General features: G+C 35.2%; 1 protein-coding gene across 1 annotated transcript in view; it reads right to left on the reverse strand.

The window, feature by feature from the left end:
• Positions 1 to 25043, reverse strand: part of SEMA3E (semaphorin 3E) — a gene marked incomplete at both ends in the record, with an annotated part of 260253 nt that overhangs the window by 1287 nt on the left and 233923 nt on the right. Inside the window, 5 exons of the mRNA XM_079711567.1 lie at positions 13373 to 13512; positions 15022 to 15089; positions 19681 to 19847; positions 21588 to 21629; positions 23845 to 23936. Coding sequence (XP_079567693.1) covers positions 13373 to 13512; positions 15022 to 15089; positions 19681 to 19847; positions 21588 to 21629; positions 23845 to 23936 — 509 coding nt within the window. The remainder of the gene's footprint in view (positions 1 to 13372; positions 13513 to 15021; positions 15090 to 19680; positions 19848 to 21587; positions 21630 to 23844; positions 23937 to 25043) is intronic.

A 25043-nucleotide genomic window follows, 5' to 3' on the forward strand; every position in this document is an offset into this window, starting at 1 on the left:
GCTGAACTAAATGTCATTTCTTCAGGCCTCCTTCACACCCAATGTCAAAGTATCCTCCTTCCCTTAATACCATCATCTCACCTGTCAACCTTTGTACACCCGAGCCTCCAACATTACCTGCAAATACATAACAACAGTCCTGTAATACGTTTTCTTATACCTGGTATCTTTCTCCTTTATGTCAACATATGGGTACTATTTTACTCTTCAAAGTCCACTCCCTTTCGTCATGCTCCTGATTGAGAATTTATTCAGACTCCTCTGAGCAGGTGAGAATTGCTCAAGGAACCAGATTCTGCCTTTCTGACTGTCTATCCCAAAGCAGCTTAATGTGGTGTTTCTCACTAGGCTTGGTGGAAGAGGAACACTTCTGGAGATGAATGAATTTTCTAGAAGGATTTCTTAATGTGTTTATTTGCATGATAATCAATATAAACTAATACACTCTATTTGGGATCGTGTGGAAGATCAACCTCATTGTGAGTGTTTGTGTTTATTCTGAACCATTTTTAAAGCTTGAATAGTTTCCAGCTGCTGAGAACAAAGGTAAATTTAATATGTTAATGATACATTCCAGCCATATGAAAACCAAACAACATCCCTACGTACTAATGTACATAAAAAGTTTTGAAGTCACTTGAACAACGTGTGGGGGGACTGCGTCATCATATGGCACAAGGTGCTGTGGATAGATGTTTTACACACACACATACACACACATATGTGGTAGTCTGTATTCCAAAATATGTTCATGGAGATACCTTATTTCAGCGAAGAAAAGTCATCACATTAAATAAACATTTAAATGATGCATAATTTATTTACATTTTATTTGTAAATTTATTTTCATTCTATATTTGAATAAAAGCTATGAGCACAAAGAATGCATTTCTTGTTTCAGTCTTATGAATATTTAATGAACATTCTAAGTGATAATGGCAGCCCAAGAAAATGTTTTACTTTTAAGGGCAGGTGGTGGTGGGAACCTATACGATACTAGAATCAAACCTTCCTCCTCACAACTGCCACTGCTCTTGGCCCCTGAACTCTCCCCTTATTTCGCACTTCCAGGTCTTATTCTGGTCTTAGTCTTTCTTTCCATTAGTTGAACTCCTTTCTGTTGTTGGGAACTCCACCCATCCACTACTTAAAAAAATTCCTTCTAGGCTTAAATTTTCCCTTCTTAAATGAATACTTTCTTTACAGCCCACAAAAATCTTTTGTTTCTTTTTGTAACTCAATAGCATTCACATCTGTAGTACATAAGTTGGTATTTTTATTCCTCTTCAAATTATTTTTCCATACAATTTTAATCTCTTAAACCATATACTAAGTTTCATAATGGCAAAGGCCTATCTTCTAATCATTCTGATTATTCCACAGTGAGTGCTCAGAACACACTGAAAAATGAGAACATACTAATTAGTTCATAGTGCACAAACATGCAAAACAATGGGGTATACCAGTAAAGATACATCCAAAAGTTATTCACTTTTTCTAGGTAAGTTCAATAATGACTTGGATAGAAAGGAAACAAGCATGATTTCAGGAGCAGTTACTAACTAATGAAAGAAGAGGTCTGTGCTCCACAGATACACAGAAAAAAACAGTTCCAGGACACTGTCTTCCCCTGAAAAGAATCTGCATACAAACATCATCACGAATATGATCCTTTGATCTCTCCCTACTATACCTCCTGTGAGAGTGAATAATACATGAGAAAACACCAAAGTCATCTAGCCTAGTCTCTGGCATAGAGCAAGCAGTCTATGAAAGTGTTTTGAAATAAAACAAAAAGCAAAAATAGAAATAAATACAAACCTTTCATCACTGGATGAGAAGTACTTTCTTGTTTTTTGTTTTCTGTTTCCAAGTCTGGTATAAAAAGCAGATGTTTCTTTCATAATCAGAAACCCAAGTTTGAGAAACTGCACTGTGTATAGATAAAGTCCAGACTGGTTCAAAAATGTGGAAGCATGACAATTACAATGGGAATTGTCCTACATCATTTATTTGCATGTTATAGATAGTGCCTGTCTTGGAACTTTGGTCTCCCCTCCTGGTTACAGTGAATCATAAATTCAGGAAAAGATGTTTTAACTCTTGAGTCTGGACAGCTGTACACTATGAAGGTTAAACTGCTTTGAAAGTTAAATATATTTTCCATGGCCTTTGAATGCCTAAAAATAAAAAATGACTTAGAAATTTGTATTTGAAGTCTTTCCACGATTTAATCTTTCCACTTTTGTTAACATGGATACCTTCAACATCAAATCTTTATTACAGAATTGTTTTCACCCAGCTGTTCTGTCTGCAGACCAGATTTCCTTGGTCAAGAAGACGGTACATAATACATCATTTTATCAAATATTCTTATAGGCAATCTATAAAAACACAAAATCTCTTAATGAAAATGGTTTTAATATTCTTAGCTATAAAGATTGATTCAGTATGTTTCATAATGTCAAATAAAAAAAGTAATTGAACAAAGAACCCTGCACATCTGGTAGCTAGTCAGGAAGAAGCAGTGACTTCCATGTGTATCAACCATATGATATGGTTCCACACTTTTTATAGGAAATGGACAGACATAGGCCTTGAATTGGTTAGTTCAGAATATATTTAAAAATGAAATCAGTTTTAGTAAAGAAATAAAGACCAACAATTTTATGTATTTGTTTGTTTATCTGGCCTTCTTTCAATTTAAAAAATTTGTTTGACTTACAGAAAATGTATCATATATTACAGTATAAAAATAAAATTTTCCTTTTATTAAAAACACTTTCCAATGTGAACTTGCTATATGACAGAGATGATTCCCCAAGAGACACAGGATGAATTACTTAATAGCTCATTTGGGGAAACCTACCACACTATACAGAGAACAAGTAAAGTTGTATTTACTTCAGATTAAAGATCCAACGGGAGAAAACGTAAATCTAACACAAGAAGATGCTGAGAAGAAAGTTATCAAAAATAAGAACTCTATACTGTGAAAAATGTATTCAAAATATCAACTATATCAAAGAAGTTTGGAATATTTATGTTCAAGAATGGATTAATGTACACAGAAGATGCAAAGAATTCTTGAAAGTCAACAAAGAGAAATAAAAGGTGGAATGGAAAAAGCATATAAATAGGCAATTCAGAGGAGAAACCCAAATGTTTAGTAAGTATGCAAAGTTAAAGTTCAACCTTACTAGTAATTTTAGGGATGCAAATTTAAACAAAATACTACATCATACCCAGAAGAAAGGCAAAAAATAGAAAATACCAAATATAGGTGAGGATATAGGGAAATGGGAACCCACATGAACTGCTTTGAGAGGGCAGATGGTGCAGAAATTCTGCAAAGCAAGCTGGCAATAGTTATAGAAATGAAAGATGTTGACAGATAATAATTTAGAAATTTTCACTCAGATCTATAAGGGGTTACCTGCAGAGATGATCATTAAAGATATGGTAGTGAGGGCTTCCCTGGTGGCGCAGTAGTTGAGAGTCCGCCTGCCGATGAAGGGGACACGGGTTCGTGCCCCAGTCCGGGAAGATCCCACATGCCGCAGAGCGGCTGGGCCAGTGAGCCATGGCCGCTGAGCCTGCGCGTCAGGAGCCTGTGCTCCGCAACGGGAGGGGCCACAACAGTGAGAGGCCCGCCTACCGCAAAAAAAAAAAAAAAAAAAGAATATAAGGGGACTTCCCTGGTGGTCCAGTGGTTAAGAATCCACCTTCCAATGTAGGGGATGTGCGTTCTATCCCTGGTCGGGGAACTAAGATCCCACATGCTGTGGGGCAACTAAGCCCACGCGTTGCAAATACTGAGCCTGTGTGCTCTAGAGCCTGCGTACCACAACTACTGAGCCCGCACGCTCTGGAGCCTGCAAGCCACAACTAGAAAGAAGCCCACATGCCACAACTAGAGAAGTCCGCGCACCGCAACAAAGAGCCCATGCGCCACAGCGAAGGATCCCACATGCCGCGACTAAGACCTGAATCAGCCAAATAAATAAAATTAAAAAAAAAAAAAGACTATCAGGATGATCAGGATGAGGGGAATAAGAGGACAGAGGATGAAAGTAAAGATAATGTTTGAACACAAAACTGCATACCATAAGGCACTGAACAGCTACTCTAATTGGAGTATAAATTCAAAACTAAATTTCCTAGTGACCAAAGGAAAGAGGAAAGTATGATAAATTCTGAGATCCAAGTGTCTCTAAAATATACTTTTAAAGTTACTTTCTGCATTACCATGTTACTTCGTTTAATCATATGTCCAGAGTCAGACTGGTCTCAGTGGGATTAAACAGATCGGGATCTGATTCCATAGATCTAGAAAGATATGTGTTTAATTTTCAAAGGTGTTCAGCATTCTCTTGGAAAATTAACAGAAGAGAGTTCTACCTGAAACTCTAGATCCATTCTTATGATCACATAGCTGCTTTATATTTTCCCTTCATACAACAGAAACTGTCTTTGCCATTGCAATGGAAAAAATGAAATAAATAAGCTATATTGCTAATTACTCCAGAACTAAAATACGTGGCATATGACATTATAAAAACATGCTTGTCAAGGTTCAAAAATGTAAGTTTTGAATATTTACCTGCAAATAGTTGTTAGTTTAGAAAAAATGAGAACATTTTTTAACAGACTGAAGTAGAAACATCAAAACTACTAAACAGATGTTTCAAACGAGGCAAAGAGTTCACATGCTTTAATGTTATGATAACAAGAAAAGCAAAGAAATAATATTCAAGTGAAACAAATCTGATGCTTTCAAAACATGTAAATAAAGACAGAAATGTAAACTTAGGGCTGTCACTGATCCCTGTCATGGATTAGCTAGCACTGGTGAAGGTCAAGAAAATATGAGTCATCTAGCAAACAAGATGGTACAATGAAGATAAGATTTTGCTTCAAAAGTTTCCGAGTTTTGACTACAAAATGCAACGGCAACATTAAAAGATGTAACCTGTGTACCTACTTTTCTTTCTTTTGTTTTTACAAGAGAAGCTGTCTCCATAATGCATTGAATCATCAATAAAATTATGCTTTCATGGAGACTGTACAAATTTAGCATAGATGCAATGAACTCTAAGTTATCTAGAAGGAACTGCTGACTGATAAGTTAACTATGCCTCTTAGATTTCTCAACAATATTTAAATAACTTTGATGAATTTATCCTACTCAGTAGGTGGTCTGGAGACGAAGTTAAGAAGTGACAAATTTTTGGTATAGAGTTAAAAAAGAATTGAGAGAGTAAAGTCAAATTGAAGTTCTGGAGTTTTGCTGTCAACTTACATCCTCTCTTGAATTTTCTACAATAAACATGCACATCTGAGCATTATTTAAGCAGTCTATACGGTGCATAAAATTGATACTTTATTTTTAAGACCCACAAACACACAAAAATAGTTTCCCTTAAGTAGAGAATCCCCAATGGAAAGGATCAACAAAGATCAAGGGGGAAATAAATCTTCCATGCTTACCAAGGGATAAATTATGATCATGGTCTTATGGACCAGCAGCTTACTGGCCTGCCTTATACCACTTTGGCATGGGCATGAAGAATATTTTACGCATTTTGGGATTGCTCTGAAACTTCCCCACTTGGGATTTATGAACTCCTTCCTAGAACCCAACCTTGTTTACAGTGTCTTTGGGATGCACATTGGTTTTGTCAGTAAAGAATAAAATCCCAAAGAACACATTCCAAGAAAATATTCATTTTGTTTGGTTTTGCTGAAAACTCATTCCAATGAAATTATAGTGCTCAGCACAAAATGAGGGCTTGGTTTTTCATGAAAAGATATTTTGTCCCAAGTACAGAGGTACTTAATAAGACTTTACTTGTATACGTTTTCATTTTGAGCTCTTTAATCAGAGGTCAATACATTTCCTGTAAAGGGCTATAAAGATGTGGGGCTTCATATGTCATATGGTCTCTGTTATAACTACTCAACTTTGCAGTTGTAGCATGAAGACAATCATAGACACCAGGTAAACAAATGAGCGTGGCAGTTTTCAAATAAAATTTTATTTATAAACGAGGCTGAGGGCCAGATTTGGCCCTCAGGTTGTACTTTGCCAACTTCTATTTTAAATTATTGTCAAGGTTCCAAAGACTATTCTATTTTCAGGTTAAAAATAATATACTCCAAACTTAAAACATTCAAAATGAGGAGCATAGTAACGTGGGCAGTTACACTAATCTGAGTAGCTTGAAGAAACTATGGCTTTCTTTGTCAGGATAAGTGAAAATTACACACAGTGAACTAATAAATATTTAAATCTAAGCAAATCAATGCATATTTCAATTTTTCAATTACTTAGTTTTATTTCATTAAAAAAATTTTTTAAGATTTTTTTTTGATGTGCACCATTTTTAAAGTCTTTATTGAATTTGTTACAATATTGCTTCTATTTTACGTTTTGATTTTTTGGCCCTGGCATGTGGGATCTTAGCTCCCTGCCCAGGGATTGAACCCGTACCCCCTGCAATGGAAGGCAGTCTTAACCATTGGACTGCCAGGGAATTCCCTCAATTACTTAGTTTTAAAATATAGTGCGCATGCATTTTAGAGAAAGAGAAATACATAGAGAAATAATGCAATTTTCCAACCACATGCCTTAACAAATATGGATGCCTTTCCTTTGGGATGTTACTCAGAATTAAATTTTTGCAATTATTTTGGAGGCTTGTAAATTCAAATACATCAAACTGCAGAAATTGAGACTTCATAAACTAGGGTATATCATTTCTGGGTGATTTAGTTGTGTTTCTAACAGTTTTGTCCTTTGCAATCACACAAACATATTTTATACCTCCTTCATAAATGGAAGATTTGAGCTGTATTCCAAATTAAAATTATATGTAGAAATATATACGGCCACCTAATTTAAACAATTATAGAAGGCCTATGGAACAGCTAAACTAGGATTCTGTAAATGAACTTACCCTTATCCACATACATAAAATATTTCTTTTCTTTTCTCCTCAGTTCAGAGAATGAGGGCTCTTCCTCTTCCTTCTTAGAATCCAACCTGTCACTTCTGTAATGATCTCCCATACTCTTCATCTTGCTTCATCAATTAACTGCACATTTTCTTCTTCATGGCTACTTCCCTTCAACCTCTAACCATGACCAAGTCACTGTTTTTCTTAAGCCAAAAAAGCAAAGCAGAAGTTCTTTCCACTCTCGTCTCCTACTGTTGACCTCTCTCAAACTTCTCACCTAAACCTTTAGGTTGAGAACGCTATACGAACTGTTTCTAATCCCACACAGCCCCGTGCATCAGCGTCACTTCACCTGTTGCTAGATGGCTCCTGGCTTAACCATTCTACTGAACGTTCTCACTAGAGCCTGGGCACTTATTTTCTGAATTTTTCAACGGGTGCTGTTTGTTACTTTGTCCTTATCCAATTCCTTTTCTCTGAGTTCTACTATACCGCATCCCCACCTGCACCATCTCTACTCCCTCAAGCTATACTACTCTAGTGGTACTTACCATTTGTGTACTTTGCATCAGTTACTTAATTTTATCTCTGTAATGCGCATAATAATACTAACTACCGCAGAGAAATGTTGTAAGTTTTTAAAAAGTTACTACACATGAAGCACTTAGAACAGTACAGGGCACATAGTAAGCACTAAATGAATGTTAACTATAATTATGACTTGTTTCTCTAACGATTTTACTCTTCATATTTTGGAGTTTTTTCTTCTCCTATTTTTTCCTTATATGTGCATTTTCCCCTTGCTTCTAGCTTTAGTTCACAATGCTTCTTATTTATTCCAAGCCTCCAAGGCAGGCTATGGCAGTTAGAGGCACCACTGCAGTGTAACTAAGGGCCTAGGGTTAAAACCAGAATATCTGGCTCAAATTCAGTCTGATTTCACAAGCTATGTGATATTGTGCAAGTAACTCAATCTCTGTGCTTCAGTTTCTTTATCTATAAAGTGGGGACAATAATTCTATTTCATAAGGCTGTTGCAATGATTAAAAGGATTACTATAGGTAACATTCTTAGGACAGTGCCTGGCACACAGTAAGCCATATTTAAGTATAGATGTTTGCTATATTATTCTTACTTTTATTATCTCCATGAATTTACTGCCTCTTTGCTAATGTCTCTCACATATCTCTTGCCATTCCAAATCTTTCCTTTGGGCTTTATATTCCCAGGCATGCATATACCAGGACAGCTCTGTCTGCATGCTTTACAGGAGCCCCAATTCAATATGGCCAAAATCAAAGTCTTCCTTTCCTCCCTGTATTCTTGGAATCACATCACTGCACCATCAACCACACAAACACCCAAATCGGGAACCTATGAATCACTTTTTTTTTTTTTTTTTTTTTTGTGGTACGTGGGCCTCTCACTGTTGTGACCTCTCCCGTTGCGGAGCACAGGCTCCGGATGCGCAGGCTCAGCGGTCATGGCTCACGGGCCCAGCCACTCAGCGGCATGTGGGATCTTCCCGGACCGGGGCACAAACCCATGTCCCCTGCATCGGCGGACTCTCAACCACTGAGCCACCAGGGAAGCCCATGAATCACTTTTGATCATTTCTCTTTTATCTCAAATATCAAATGTACTCAATGTTATCTCATAAAAATTAAAATCTGTCTTCTCCCTTCCTACTACCACTGTTTAGTTTGATCAAAACTCTTTCATTTGACCACTGAAATACCTTCTTAAATGGTCTCCTTGACATCTTGCTTATCCTCCAAGCTGGTAAGCCAGTTTCTAGAGTAATGTGTCTAAACAGTGTGTCTAAGGCATTCTCATTGGCTTATAGATAAAGTGAAATGGTTCCTTGGTGGATCTAGTCATTTTTGCATCCTCATGTCCTCCACAGATCTACACTGACCGTATTGTTTGTCATCTCCAGCACATATGATTACACCATTCTTTCTGCTAGTTGGCTTCTATTTATCCATTAAAACACAGCTCAAATGTCACCTCTGCTTTGGATCTTTTCCTAAGTGTCCATAGTGCCACGTCCACACCTGACCTGTCCGTTGAGACCATTTTCTTTTCCCGTGGTTTCATACTACGTTGTAATGAACACAATATATTATAACTATCTGTTCACATTACTGTATTCACTGTAAGCCTATAGGCTTCGACAAGGCTAAGGCTATCACCACCTATTCAGCTAGGCTCTGAATGAATATTTATTGAATTCAAAACACTAATTTTAGACACTTGGGGATGAGAACAGAAGGTTGAAAATGCATTCCATCTGAGATATTAAATACATTAAACAGCCTTCACAATTTTCAATAATACTAAAGAATATATGTGAAGCACTTGCTCTTATGTGTATGAGGTGGCCACTTGCCCATCCTTTGACTTCGTAGGTGAAGGGCACACTGACAGTTAATGCTGTGCCATTGAACATAATGATGTATGTCCCTATCATCCCTGCTTCCACCTTTATCTCCACACCCACATGCTACAATCTTAATACAATAACCAAAGTCATCTTTTTAAAACCAAATTTTGATCATGTCATAGCTCTCCTGAAAACTACCCAATGGTTTTCTATTTAATTCAGAGCAAAAACGAAAGCCCTTTATAAGGGCCTACAAATCCCTGCATGAGCTGGCCCTTTACCTCACTTTTTGACTCAGTTTATTAGTTTTCCTATTGCTCTGTCTCCTCCAGCCACATTGCCCTCCACTCTGATGTTCTTCTAATATATCAGGTGCCCTCCTGATGAAACATGGCCTTTGCACCTGCTGTTCTCACTGTCCAGAAAGCCATTATCCAACACTGTTACATGGCTTATTACCTCACCTCTGTCAAGTCATTTGCAAATGTCACTTTTTTGGTGAACTTCTTAGTAAAGCCTTCCATGACCACCCATTTAATATTGCAACCTTTCCCTGCAAGTAATCTCTTTTGTATTTTTCTCCTTACCATCATCTAATACTTTAAATAATGTTCTTACTTAGTCATATTATTATTATTACTATCTTTCTCTGTTCTCCAGAGTACAAGTTTTACAAAAGCGGGACATAATAGATGCTCACTAAATAAGTTTCAAATAAATGAATAAAGTGTTATTTTAGTTAAAACCCAAGAAAATGAGGTAGAGTGCCAACAAAGCTGAAGCAGCATGCTCCACTAAACTCTGATGGAAAAAAATATAGATATATATTTGTACATATATATATATACACACACACACACATATATATATATCTGACAACAGGAGCATTTTTCAGAAATCAAATTCCAGAACTTCTGCACTGAACAGTTTTCCATTTGCCCCATGCTAGTCAGAGCATGTGAAACTGTATTTAGAATTCTGATTTCAGAAGATGGTGTGATTTAGTAGAAAGAACTAAGAGACCTGGATTTGAATCTGCCTCACTATCTATGAATAACCAGGAAAGTGATTAAACATTCTGTGTCTCAATGATCTCATCTATAAATACATTTTTAAGAATAAAATGGTACATTTTATAAAACACAGATAGCAAATTCCTAGTTACTTGGCTGATGAATAAATGTGAAGCAGCTCAGCTTAGGAGGCAGGAATACCTGAGTTCAAACCTTGGGTCTGTAACTGACTTTATGAGCTCTACCCCTTTGAGTTTTAGTTTCTGCATTTGTAAGATGAGGATTCTTATGCGTAAGGCGCAGCTGTGAGATCCGAGAATAATAAGGTAAGGCGCCTACCCCAGTTCCTGTATACAGTAGATGCACATTAAAGAACAGCCTCATCTCCCAAGTCTCTTCTATGAAGGCTTCTCCCCCAGGATGTCATAATCACGATGCACACCACAATTAACCAGGTCATCAAGCCAAGGGAAAATGCTCCCTTATGAAGTACTTATAAATTAGGCTTTCCATAAACATTTCTGGAATTAATAACATGTTACGTTTCATATGTGTTATTTAAGGAAGCAAGAAACTATAAAATGCACATTCGAGAGAATTGCAGTGATCCAGTTTAGAAACCAGATAACTGAATTGCTAAAAGCTTTCTAGAAATTTGGTTATGGAGCATTTCTACATATTAATTGGAGCAAAAACATCATCCACCTGAATACATGATTTCTGGACAGCTCAGGAGAGTTGAGGGTGCATCTGTAAGTGGATTCCAGACTCAAAAATAGCAGTTCAATAAAAGGATACGACAATCAAAATTTTTCAGAAAGGCTATGGTCTGACCGTGGCTTGTAGCATCCAGGATGAGTCTTGACGGCCATTGTCAGGGATACTCTAAAAAAGCATACCTACATGAGTTAAGAATTGGACTAGTTGAACTTAAACATCCTGTGCAATGGTCAAGATTTGATAATAAAATTATCTTATATGTCTTATAGTAACTAGAATGCAAAAATGGTCCAAACTCTAAATGCTAAAAAAACTCAACAGACTCTAAAAAACTCTGAAAGAATACACATGTAAAGTCATTTTGCTTTGTGTACACAGCAAGCACATTTAGCTTTTGATGAAGTCAGCAACTGTGTGTTTTGTTTTGTTTTAGATTGTGAATAAATCAATATATATTGTTATGTCTACAGAAATCAAGCACTACCTGATTATGATACAACTTGTCATACATAGAGTAAACTCAAAATTTCGAGTACCAGTAAATATACAAGGGAAATTGGAATGTAGTTGAAAATAGGGACTAAAATTTGGGGAAAAAGAAGTAGATTATGTTACTATGATAAAGAAACTTAAAATTGAACACTACTGGATGCAGCATGTCAAAATGATTTGGTAAAGTTTTCCAAATGAGGCAGATTACACTGAGTTCCAAATCAGAAACAGAACATACTGAGTGAAGAAAACTACTGATGAAAGAATTACTTCTCTGTCTTCCGAAGCCATTCAACTGGAGGAACTATAGAATATTCCCAGGTCCTCTCCTGCCAAGTCAGTTACAATGGAATTTAAAAACCAGTTTTATCTCAGATTTGTGCAATGGAAAATATTTCAGTACTAAATCAATAATTTATTTCAGTGCAGTGTACTGTAACTTTTTTGGACACGTATCTATTGTTATGATGTCATGAAACTTTAGGAGAATTTTCCTCTCCTGATTGCCTTTCTATACTATTTCTAATAGCCTTTGTTAAGCTGAGGTATCATCTTCCTCTCTAATAGCTATCCCAGGAACCTGGGATATAGAAGTTTAGTCATCTCCCAGAACGTACTTTATGATTCTCGACCAAAAACATGTTGGATTTTTAGTTTCACAACAGGCTAGGGAAAAAAAAGGCATAAAATGTAATTGTGCTCTACATGTAGAATCAGTCATTTAAACTTCCGATGACAAAGGTTTCATCTCCAGCATCAAAATGAGGTACAGACTTTCCTGACTCACTATCTTATGAGTACCTATTAGCTGTCCTCTGTGTCCTAAGGCAGCCCTCTAGAATTTCTTCCTCTTATTCAACTTGTAACCCTCTCTTTACTAAGGACCATTTCCCCAGTATTCACCAAGTCTATCACCCTTTAATATAACCAAATTTTCTATTTTTCTAATTCCATTTTTGTAAAAATTAAGTTCAACACCCACATCAACAATGCTTTATCTGCCTCCCCTAAGCTTTATCTGCTTCACACCCTTGAGCCCTCCCTACATAAAACCAGCTCCCTAGACCCGCATGCATCTATACAGACTCTTCTGTATGTGTGCTTTAAATGCTGCCTAGTCTTCCGTCTGTAAAAGCAGGCCAACTCGTTCCTCTCTCATTAGTTAGATAATTATAGAAATATAATGTCCACCACTAAACCTGCTTAGAAGGATAAAAGAGCTGATGCCTTTTCTTTGGACAACAGTGGAACCCCTGAGTTGATGTCTCACATATGATTTAATAGCTTTATCAACAACTGGTTTAATGTCGCTGCTACTGTTGTTTCAATTCTATTATCCATGTGTCTAAGATATATGTGATAATGGTGTTTAATTTTGTTATTTTTCTAAAACACTGCCTTGGGTGATACAATTTGAGACTATAATTTTACAACATGACACTAAGATCATGAAGCCGAAAAAAGCTCCTAAGTTAAAATCTAATTCTAGGTTCCAAATTGTATTTATACATACATACATAATTTATTTATATATGTCTATAAATATAGATGTATATAAAAACCTACATGTATAAGTATTTTAAAACCTTTATATATACATATATACATATACCTATATATATACACATATATTTATATGTATATAAATCACACATAATTAAAAAAACCCACTTTTAAAATGACAGGTACAGCACAATAGATTGTTTAATTTTTTAAGTACCCAAATAAAGTATCATCTATCTATCTACTGATGGCACACTGTATGCAAGACACCACGGTGTGAATGTGCAGCTATGAATTACCTCCTCTTTTCTTGTGTCGTGTCCTTTCTGCACAAACCAGATAACTTTTGCTTGTAAAGATCGCGGGGTACATTCCAGCAAAGTACTGTTGTTCTCTACGCCATAGGCCAATCGTTCCTCAGTCTTATCCAAAACATCCCCTATAACATAAATGTTAACATCAGCCTTGAGACTTTGATTTTACTGGCAAACAATATTTTTGAAAAGATTCTTTATTCAGACCCCTATAGCAAAGTGAGTAACTTTTATTACTCATTGTTAATTTCTATACAGGAGTTATTTAGGGAGAGTAGCATACCAAAATCTAGGCATTAAAAAGGCACAGCAGGCTATGGAGTGAGACAGCAAGAAGTAACTGGGAGTTTGGTTCCAAAGGATGTAACAGTCAGATCAGTAAGAAGGTGCAACAGTGTTAAATTCATGGAAAATCAGTGGCAACATCCGCTGATAAAGCGGGCAAGAGAAGGTGAGCCCCAAACAATTAAGCAAGGCATAGAACTACAATTCATGATTACAACCAAAGGCAGAAAGCAGAAATCAAGGAGATATGACACTACATAAACGCAAGTGTGAGTGTTATCTTGACAATGGACTGCACTTATCCAGATACGGGGCTCCTGAAGGAAGAAAAGAGTACGAAACTGAACTAAGGACTTTGTGAACAAGAGCTTCTTGATTATAATCTGTATTTTGGCCCAGAAAGGCTCTCACTGAACTTGAACTCAAATGGGCAGAGAGGCAAGTATACCTAACTGCAGTTTGGAATAAAAGCAAGTGGATTTATTCTTTGTTGTTTTTAACCAAGATCAAATTCAGTACTAGATCCCAGGATTTTTTTTTCTATGTCTGAGTCCTCCTTGCATTCAAAACTGACCCCTAAATTTCCCTAAAACTATAATGCCACCTTTCTCTAGCTAATAGAGAAAGGCTTACATCTTGCATCAAATCCTGAATCAGCCCGGGGTCTAGCAAATTGATCCCGGACCACAATCTCTGGAGCTGTGTATAAATACCTCTGGTCTCCCAATCATGGTGCCCCTTCCCCCTGTTGCTTCCTGGTGAGCGCAGCCTGTTCACCAACTACCATCATGGTGTAAAGAGTCAGGACGGTGGTTTTCCGTCTTGTCTGACTTCTCTACATTTGTCTACAGCTGAAATTTTCTCTCTTCCTTTACACATTGGACCACGTACCACCTTTCATCAGAAACCCAGTGAAAGAGTAGAAGTTTTCCACTTTATTCTATCCAAAGCTTAGTAGGTGACTTGATTCAAGTTAGATCACTCTTGATAAAATTACTGTAAGTTATAAAAACATGGTGAAGACATTCCCAGGGTTGAACTGGTGAAATAAATCCTGCAAATCACCGTGGCATCTGACACCTAAAGTATGCAGCATTTTTGTTTTGGAGTCCCCTTTTTGAATTCTAACAATAAAGCTTGGTAGGTAGATAAAACGTTTTCCTAATTAGGAAAGATTATATATCCAATGCACAAAATCTTAACTACATGGAAAAACAGAATACTTTCAGGAACATAGTTCTAGTGTGTATCAATCACAAAGAAAACAAGGACCCTGTTTTAAGAAGCTGGCAGTTTATCTTCAACGCACACTCTAAGAAACCCATGGCAATCGATTTTCTATGGATTACCGACAAACTGCTGTCCAAAGCACTGCTGAGCTGCATTTCCATGACGAACATCTTGTCTGCGGAACCGCCTGAAAGTAAGTAAATGCATTTAGGAGATGTTCAGATTTCAATTTTCCAGACTTTAAAAGATAGCCAACCGCATTAAAGTTTCAAGTAGTACTCTGCTACTGAAAAAACTGATCAGTCATATGAAACCAGGATAAAATCCAAGTTTCATAGTTTTCCATATTTCCATTGAATGTTATTCAATGGATAAGATCTATAGAAAACTGTTTTTTAAATCGTCACATGAGTTTGATTATAATTTAAGAAGGTTCTCTTTACATTTCTTTAAGAATTTAGTTAAACAAGAAGTCTTCTAGTTCAAAATGAGGGCCTTGGGTGGTAAAGAATGTGTGCAGATAAAGACAGTGGGATTTGAAGCAGACTACCTATTTGAGTAAAAATGCATAAAATTCCTATCTATATTAAAGTGCATTAAGTAAAGGTATTTGGATCTAAATATTTTGTTCTACAGCCATCATGATCAATATGATTGCTAATAAAAATAAACTAATAATATACTCAACTTACTTTTATTCAGTTATAACATTTAGAAAGGATATGCCTCTATTGAATGTGATGGTGCATTTACCTATTTAACAGGATGTCTTACATATAGTAGAACTCAAGAAATATTGTACTTCTCAATTTGCCTCTAAAAGGCAAATATGCTTCTAGTATATTTTCATGTTTTATAGTTCGCTTAGACATATAATTGACAAATGACAATATTCTTTATCCATGGAAAAGAATTCCAGAATATAAACCATGTTTCAAATTTGTAAGCATTGTTCTCAGGAATTAAACAATGGAAATTATCATTTTTAGTACCGGGAAGCTAAAATCAAGATCTTTGGCATATTAATTCAGATTTGAGATAAAAACAGAAGTATTACAATAAAGGCAGAAAATACTACTTGCTTCTCTAAATCATGGCATATCTTCAAGACAGAGGGAAAAACAGAAGGAAAAACAGAAGTTTTACCCCAGAGGGAAATGAGTGAGAATTCCAGAGTCATAAAGAGATGCTTTAACCATATGCCATGATAAAATTTGGAAAAGGGAACCAGATTCAAATCCCAATGCCACCACTCATGTGCTGCATGAACTTATACATATCCTTTGCCTTTCCTGGTTCTGTGTGTCCTCCTTCATAAAATAAAGTTGGGCTAACTGACCCCTAAATTCCAGTCTCAATTTCTTTTTTTTTCATTCTAGGTTTTCCTCAAGGTCACCAAATAGTGATATTGGAACGTTATTTCAAGAGATGGAGTGCTTTCGCACACATGAGTTCAGATCCTAGTTAAGAACGCAATACTTAAACAACCATTTAAGTATTTCCCTATATTGAACGCTAGGACAGATGAATATTTCCAATCGATTTTTAGGATTATGACCTGTGTGCGAAAGCATGTTTAAAAAAAGATAGATTGTTGATTAGAAAACCTTACCTAAAGACCTGAGATTTTAGAAAGTTAAGATTAAAACTGCCACATGGATCATTCTACTGAGCTAAACTGAAAATAAACATTGACAGAAAAGTAAGGAGCAAAATTTAAAAGTTTTAGGCCTCTATATTATTTTATACTAGCGTTAACATCTATTATACAACTGATAGCAGCTGCAGATGAGAATAAAAGGCTGTTGTTAATTCCTCATTTCATTGAGTATTGTTTTGGTATTGGGAATCCCAAGGCTGCTGAGCAATAATGAATAATGGAACAGGAATAAATCAATGAAATGGGAAATAGGTTCCACTCTGCAGAAATGATATTGTATCATATTTATTATACAGATAATGGGAGAATAAAGGGAACTACAGTCAGCTAATACTAGATAAGTATTGTGGATAGGTGTATAAAAATTTTGTTTAAAATCACTGGAAACATGCATTTAAAAAGAAAGATATCACATTCTCCAACAAAGCTTCAGTTCATTTTATACTATCCTAAAATAGCTGTTCTTTACTTCAGCATTTAAAAAAGAGTGTGTTAAAAGCAGGAGTTTTAGAAAGGTTAAGCAAAGTTGTCGTTTATTCTCAAAGTCGCATATTTTTCTTATATCTCTTGCCTCTTGGAAACTTTTAAAGAGAATGCTGGAAATAGACGGAATACAAGAGCAAGGGGGAAGAAAAAGACCTAGCTCTAGAAATTATAGTGTATTTTGGAAGACTATTTTAAACAAGTGGTTTGAATTGCGAATTAATGTTTTTCCTCTGTTGACTCATTTTCACTCTGTGAACAGAAGAGTATTTATTTTAATGACCAGTTTTCAATTTCTGCTGCTAGTCAGATCTGAAGCAAAAACGATCTGCTATAAAAGCAAACTATTTTCCCTTTATGTCCTGGAACTTATCCAAAAAGTTCTCCTCCAGGGGTGGGTGACGGTTCACAAGAGTGACGCTACTGGAAGATCTGCATTACATGTCACTGAACTGAACTAATTCACTTACGAGTATGGCTCCTGACTCCAGCATCTCACTCCTTCCTGTCTATGATTTTGCCCATTCATTTAACTTTTTCTAAATAACTCTTTTTGTCCACCCTTTTAAATACTATCTTACAAACTTGTGCATGTACGATCTTACAAGATGCACTGTATACCAAGACATGCTTAGCTATGGAAACTGCTCAGTTAAAATTCTTCATCACTCTTGCATGCCTAATACAAAACCTTGCTATTCGAAAGTATTTGATGCAAGGCTTGTAAACATATTGATTGTTGCTAAAAACAATAGGATAAATAATGTTGTTACTTTTGGTAAAACTACCTTTCTGCCCTTAGATCCTACCACTTCACTCCTAACCTATGGAACTACATGGCTTTCCCAGAACATTCTGTGCCTCTGTACAGACAATTAATTCTCTTTAGCTGGAATCTCCTTATATCTCTACCTTCAAGACTGAGCTCAAAGGTTGGGTTCTTTTGAGAATTAAATAATGTGTTATGTGTATTGCACTTAGTCCAGTACCTTACATATACTAAGTGCTCAGTGGTGAGCTACCATCCTTATTTACAATTCCATTCTCCACTTCAGGTTCTGATTTCCTACAGACAGGGGCTGTGACTGTTTCTTCATACCCCTTGAACACAGTACAGAAACTGGCTTAATGAGTGAATAAATCATAAAACAATATTTTCAATTAATAACATGGCTATATTCCTCAAGAATTGCTTTCAAATATCAATAAGCATTTGTACAAAATCAATTAACTCACTCAATTCTTTAATACAGTTGGTAAATTATTTAGTTCACAAATGTCCTCTCAAAGCATATTTTTACTATCTGCTTAGTATATGTTTAAACACTCATTGGACTGTTAACTTAGCTAAGGTCAAATTAACAAAAGTTTGAATTAGTGACTAAGTTTGTTTAAAAATGAGATTCTACTACACATGTAAACTTAGAAAAATAACAACTGTATTAAATTAGATTAAATTAGATTTTGAAAAAGGTTTAAAGGAAAGTAGCCCAAAGTGAAAGAGCAAGAGTAAATGAAATTAATAAAAGTTGCTTTTCAGTAGGGAAACTGTATATGAGTCTATATTTTTGCTTTATATTATCTTTAGTCACTTTATCAAGTGATAAAGATAATTGCTTATTCTATAATAAAAATATTTTCCCTTATTTTTCTCCCCAAAGAATGCACAATTTCTTCTGACTTGAGTGAAAATCCTTATTCTTTAAAATACTTTCTGTACCTCAAGGTCCCCTGTTCAAAGAATTCCAGGATTTACCTTCTCTAACAAGTGGCAATGACCCTATTGAATTGTCGATATTAGAGTTTGGAGGTCTTTAAGTACCTTTCATTTGTGTTGAATTAAATCACACATTTCATTAATTATACAGGTCATGCATTTGCCTAGGAGTTAAAATATTCACTTTCAAAATGAAATAAATGAAGACCAGCTGGTCGGGAGGACACAGGGCAAATGCAGGATGTATTTCAGAATTTATTTATTTATTTTCCTTTTAAGTCTTTGAATTCCTCACGTGTGGGGTGGCTAGCCATTTCCACATTTTACATTTATCTAAACTGGTTTCATGTCTTGCAGCAAAAGTTTCAGGAGGGGGAAGAGTTGATTCAAAGCCGGAGGAAAAATAAAACCCCAGCAGCCTGCTCAGCCCAGTCTCTACACAATAATTAATGGGAGTTATTTTTCAGAAAAATATGGAGTTTTCAAAACTTATATTATGAACAAAATAGGACTATGACGATTAGGAGGTTGGGATTAACATATAAACATTACTATACATAAAAGAGATAATCAACAAGGACCTACTGCATAGCACAGGGAACTCTACTCAATACTTTGTAATAACCTATATGGGAAAGGAATCTGAAAAAGAATAGATATACCTAAAGTCTATGTACACCTGAATCAAGTTGCTGTACACCTGAAATAAACACAACATTGTAAATCAACTATACTCCAATATAAAAACAAAAAAAACCAAAGTTACTTTGGAATAAATGGAAAATCACTAAAAAGAAACAAACAAGCAAAAAAAACCAACACGGTTATTTTCATGGAATGCATACAAAAAGAGAAGAAAATAGTGTTAGGTTTGTTTCTCTAAATAAAGGAAAGATTCCATGGAAGACTCTGTCTCACCGTTTTGCATGTGTGCCTGTGGGGTAATACCGGGAGCAGGATATGCCATCCCAGGCGCAGTAAGGGTCTCGAGCCAGGCAGCAGTCTGCACAAGCACTTCCATACATGTCACACTGATGGAATCTGACTTGGGCCACGGCAGAAGCAGATCCAATATAGAGCTGTTGCTATAGACATCAAGGAAGAGAGAGGCCACTGGTAGAAATGGACAGAATTCTCACTGAGCTCTTACACCTGGATTTTCACATTCCTACACAATCGCCTCTGTGGATATTCACTTAAATGACTGCAGTTACTCAAGACAGATAATGGAACACTGATACTTTCATTTTCTCCAAGATCTGAAATACTTTTACAGGCTTGGATGCATGAGTAATAAAATTGCTAGAGCAAGGCTGACAAAAATCTCAAGAAGTTGACTATTTTATTCATTATCTAAGTAAAGTCTTTCATCATCTAACATTGTAGGTCTTTTTAAAAGATCTATAGGAATGTCCAGTAGGAGACTGGAAAAGTAAATGGTCTTTTTTGCATTTTTAATTGAGATACAACTGACATATAACATTATATTAGTTTCAGCTGTACAACATAATGATTCGATATTTGTATATATTGTGAAATGATCACCATCAGTCTAGTTCACCGGCCTCATCATACACTACAAATCTACAAATTTTTTTTGTGATGAAAACTTTTAAGATCTACTCTCTTAGCAGCTTTTAAATACACAATACAGTATTGTTAACTATAATCACCATGCTGTACATTATATCACTGGGACTTACCTATTTTATAACTAAAAGTTTGTACCTTTTGATAACCTTCACCCATTTCACCCAGCCCCTGCCTCTGGTAACTACCAGTCTGCTCTCTGTATCTATGAGCTTGTTTTTGTTGCTGCTGTTGTTGTTTGCCAATAGTTCACATATAAGTGAGATTATATGGTATTTGTCTTTCTCTGACTTATTTCACTTAGCATAATGCCCTCAAGGTTTATTCATGTTGTCACAAATGGGAGGATTTCTTCCTTTTTTATGGCTGAATAATACTTCATTTTGTGTGTGTATATGTATGTATATATGTATGTGTGTGTATATGTGTGTGTGTGTGTGTGTGTGTGTGTATATATATAATTTGTTTATCCAGTCATTCATAGATGGACACTTAGTTCATTTCCATGCCTTGGCTATTGTAAACAATCCTTCAATGAACATGGGGGTGCATATACCTTCTTGAGTTAGTGTTTTTGTTTCCTTTGGATAAATACCCAGAGGTAGAATTGCTAGATAATATGGCAGTTCTATTTTTAATTTTTTGAGGAACCTCCATACTGTTTTCCATAGTGGTTGCACCAATTTACATTGCCACCAACAGTGCACATTGACATATAATGTGTAGAGAAGTGATGTAGATATATATAGAGTGATGTGGAATAAACTGTAAGAAATGTTATTAAGTAAAACGTAGAAGTAGCAGATCAACAACACATGTTCCCATTTGCCCAGACATAAAAGGTTATTTATAAATAAATGAGGTAATATATGCAACAACTACTTCTGAAGAAATTTAAACCAGAAGCTGGTTCCAGTAAAGTAGAAAAGAGGTTTGTGTTTCATTGTACACTCTTTTGTATTACCATCATTACCATTGTTTTTTGCAAAAACATTACCAAAAAATAATCATGGAATAAGGCCCTATCATGGTTGTAGAGGTAAACCTACTCTTGTCAACCTTTCTAAAAACAGAAAATGAAGAAATCTATTACCTGTAAACCACTATGTATTTCTGTCAGAATAAAACTGTAACTTGTTAATATATAAGCACACATACTTAAGCTTTCTATCCTTTGACCTTATCTGATATATAGAACACACACAAACACACATGCACACACACACACAACTTACTCTCTTTGATGAAATCTCCATAGAAATAATAGGAACTGGATCCTGAAAAATTAAAAAAATACGTTTCCTTTTTAGGAATAAAAATATAGAAACATACCTTAGTGTGGTTATAAATTACCTGAAATCATACTAGGTATGTGAGTTGTTTGCTGCCAAGCAGTCTAAAGCTTTCATTTTAGTAAATCAAAAGGAAAATACACTTAAATAAAATATAGCTTTCTTTTAAAATATATTTTCTAGTAGAGTAGGACAAAATGTGGATGAGAAAAGTAGTGAATAATCTAAGCATCTTGTAGTTTGTCTCTGGATTACAATTTTTGTGATTGCATTTGAATATTACTCATGCTTTGGAAACTCAAATATCTTTAAATAAAATAATAAAGTCAGAGTGTTCTTTCTTATAAAGAAAGTTGAACCATTAGAAGTAAAACAGTTACGTCTTTGAATAGGTCTTATTGCCAATAAACCATGTGATCTTTCATTGTTTTAACCCAGGCCTAAACAAAATACTTTTCTGTTAGAGTTCAATTTCCATGAACCCAGAACGCTTTGAAAAAGATGCATTGTCATCATCACTGTCTTAGAATTGCACCAGAGGAAGGATGAATCTACAGGATAGTTTGAGAGCCTATGTGCAATTCTAGGGATGGTGACTGAGACTACAGTGTCTCTAAGGACACCACAAACTCAGTCAATTCTGAAAGTGGAAAAGTCATAGGCAAGTGGGATCTGCTCTGTGGATAATTATCCTTCAAACAATTATTTTTTGAAAGAGAAAAACTGATCCTCTCTATTAAATTTTTAAAAATATTTTAAACTACAGAACCATTTATGCAGGCATGCATTTATTCATTCAAAACACAATGTTTCTTAAGGGTTTATATGAACAAGACATTGTGATGAATGTGGTTAATATGAGAGCTATGATTCCTAATGTGAAATGAAATCTTACAGAGGTCCAATACGCAAAATAAACAAAAGCATAGCTGCTCTGGTTGAGATAAGAATGTGGTTAACTTTGTGCATAGCTATGGGGAATCTAATCTCCAGAAGAGCCAATGCGAAATAAACTGTTTCTCATCAAAAATGTTTTCATATACATTCATCACCTACATACACAATCGTCATTACTTGCAGACTGTGTTCTTGCACATTTGCTTACTTGCCAAATTTTATTTGTAACTCCAATATCAATACTTGTGTTTCACAGTCATTCACAGACATGCGTGTGATCAAAATGGCAAAAACTCTGAGTTGCCCAACATGTACATTCCCAGATGATGTCGGTCAAGGTGATACACTGCCTTGTTGTTTCAGCTCTCATACTGTAAACAGGTATCCTTTTCATGGTCTATTTAGTGCCCCATTTTCATACTGTTGTGCTTTTTGTTAGTGACTGTGCTGATTCAAAGGCCCCTAAGCATAGTGCTGAAGTGTTGTCTCGTGTTCCTAAGCTCCAAAAGACTGTGATGCGCCTTATGAACAAAACATGTTTTAAATAAGCCTTGTTCAGGCATTAGTTATAGTGCTGTTAGCCATAAGTTCAATGTTAAGTAATCAACTATGTATACTAACTAAGGTGTCTTTAAACAGAAACACACATAAAACAAGGTTATGTATCGATAAGTTGACAAAAATGTCGTGTCTAGAGACTCTCAGGAACCTAACCCTGTATCTCCTCTAGGAGCAATGATTACTAATTAATTCAGCGTTCAGGGTGACTTCAAAGACGGTAAGTGCCACAAATGTTGAGACTTATTGTGTGTGTGTGTGTGTGAATATGTACAATTGTTTGTGTCATGTCTAATCTTTCCATTATCGTTTTGTAGTTTTCTCTCTTTTAGTAAATTCTCTGTGTAAACTGCATGCCATAAAAAAGCAGTCTACTCACCATACCACAAAGTCCACAACATGAAATCTACTGCTATTTTTTAACTGTCTGTATCGATAGTAAATTTGTTCAAGATGATACACTGCAATAATGATTCTAGAATTCATTTGTGGGATAAGTGTCATTTCTTTATGTCACAGTTCACATAATGAAATTCTCTTCATGCTCGGTAAATACTGGCCTCTTCATCTGAACAGTCTATGACAATCAAATAGATGTATCAGAATTTTAAATCATTCTTCAATTCACTCTGAATTCACAATATACCGGTTAGAAAAAAACTGACGTAATGTTTTTCCTATTTATAACTCACTTGCAACTGTCTGTAATACATAAATGTTGGCTATATTTTTTTACTAGAAATACCTTGAATATCTGAAGTTCTTCTAGAATTACTTCTTCCATTGATTCTGTTTCTTGGTTATAAATCGTGATTACTTTCAGCACGATTCCATTATCTGTGAGAAAACAAAAGAGATAAATTAGAAGCTTTGTCACAATCTGGTTTTCAAACAATTAAAAACCATAGAAAGACCATAAATTCAAATAAGATTTGAAATCTAGATGTACAAAACATTTCGTCATTGCTAGTGAAAACAATATGACTACTTATATATTCATATTCATTATTTCAAAAATTTGATTCAAAAATCCAGTTAAAGGTTCAGAAATCAAAATGTCTTTTGGAATTAATGAAATATAAGACAGATGGCAAATTATTCTAGCTTCTTCTGTGATGTATGATGAAAGAAAATTTTTTACCTAAAGCTACCCTCCCTGTAAGAAACTATACCTTTAATCTTATGGAACCTTCCAAGCAACACACTATGGAAATTTTTATATATATATATATGTAAATATAGATAGATAGATATGCATATAGATAGAACATGTTTATATCTATATATACTTTATTTTTTCCTTCCAGTTTTAATGAGATATAATTTACCTACAGCACTGTATAAGTTTAAGGTATACAGCATAATTATTTGACTTATATACAGCATGAAATGATTATCACAGTAAGTGAACATCCATCATCTCATATAGACCAAAATAAAAAGAATTTTTTTCCTTGTGATGAGAACTCTTAGAATTTACTCTCTTAAAAAGTTTCATGTATAACATATAGCACTGTTAATTATATTAATCATGGTGTACATTATATCCTTAGTACTTATTTATCTCATAACTGGAAGTATGTATCTTTGACAACCCTCATCCAATTCTCCCACCCCTCACCTCCAGTAACCACAAATTTGGTTATATACACTTTTAATAAAAATTTCAAGCATACACTATTGAGAGAATAGTATAATGAGTCCTCCTGTGCAAACCATTTAGCTTCCATAATTACCAATAATTTTATAAATTTATATTCACCTTTTAAAACTCCAAGTTATTTTTATTATTCCTGATATTCTCAGCTTGTTATTTCCAATGAAAAATTTAATAAGACACTAATTTGCTTGTAAGAAAGATTTGGTGTAGTGGCTAGAAATAACTTAGGGAAAAAAAGCACGTTGGAGGTTCTGATCCAAGAGTTTCTACGGTATTTAAGCAAT

Source organism: Hyperoodon ampullatus (assembly GCF_949752795.1).
Source record: "Hyperoodon ampullatus genome assembly, chromosome: 9".
NCBI lineage: Eukaryota > Metazoa > Chordata > Mammalia > Artiodactyla > Ziphiidae > Hyperoodon > Hyperoodon ampullatus.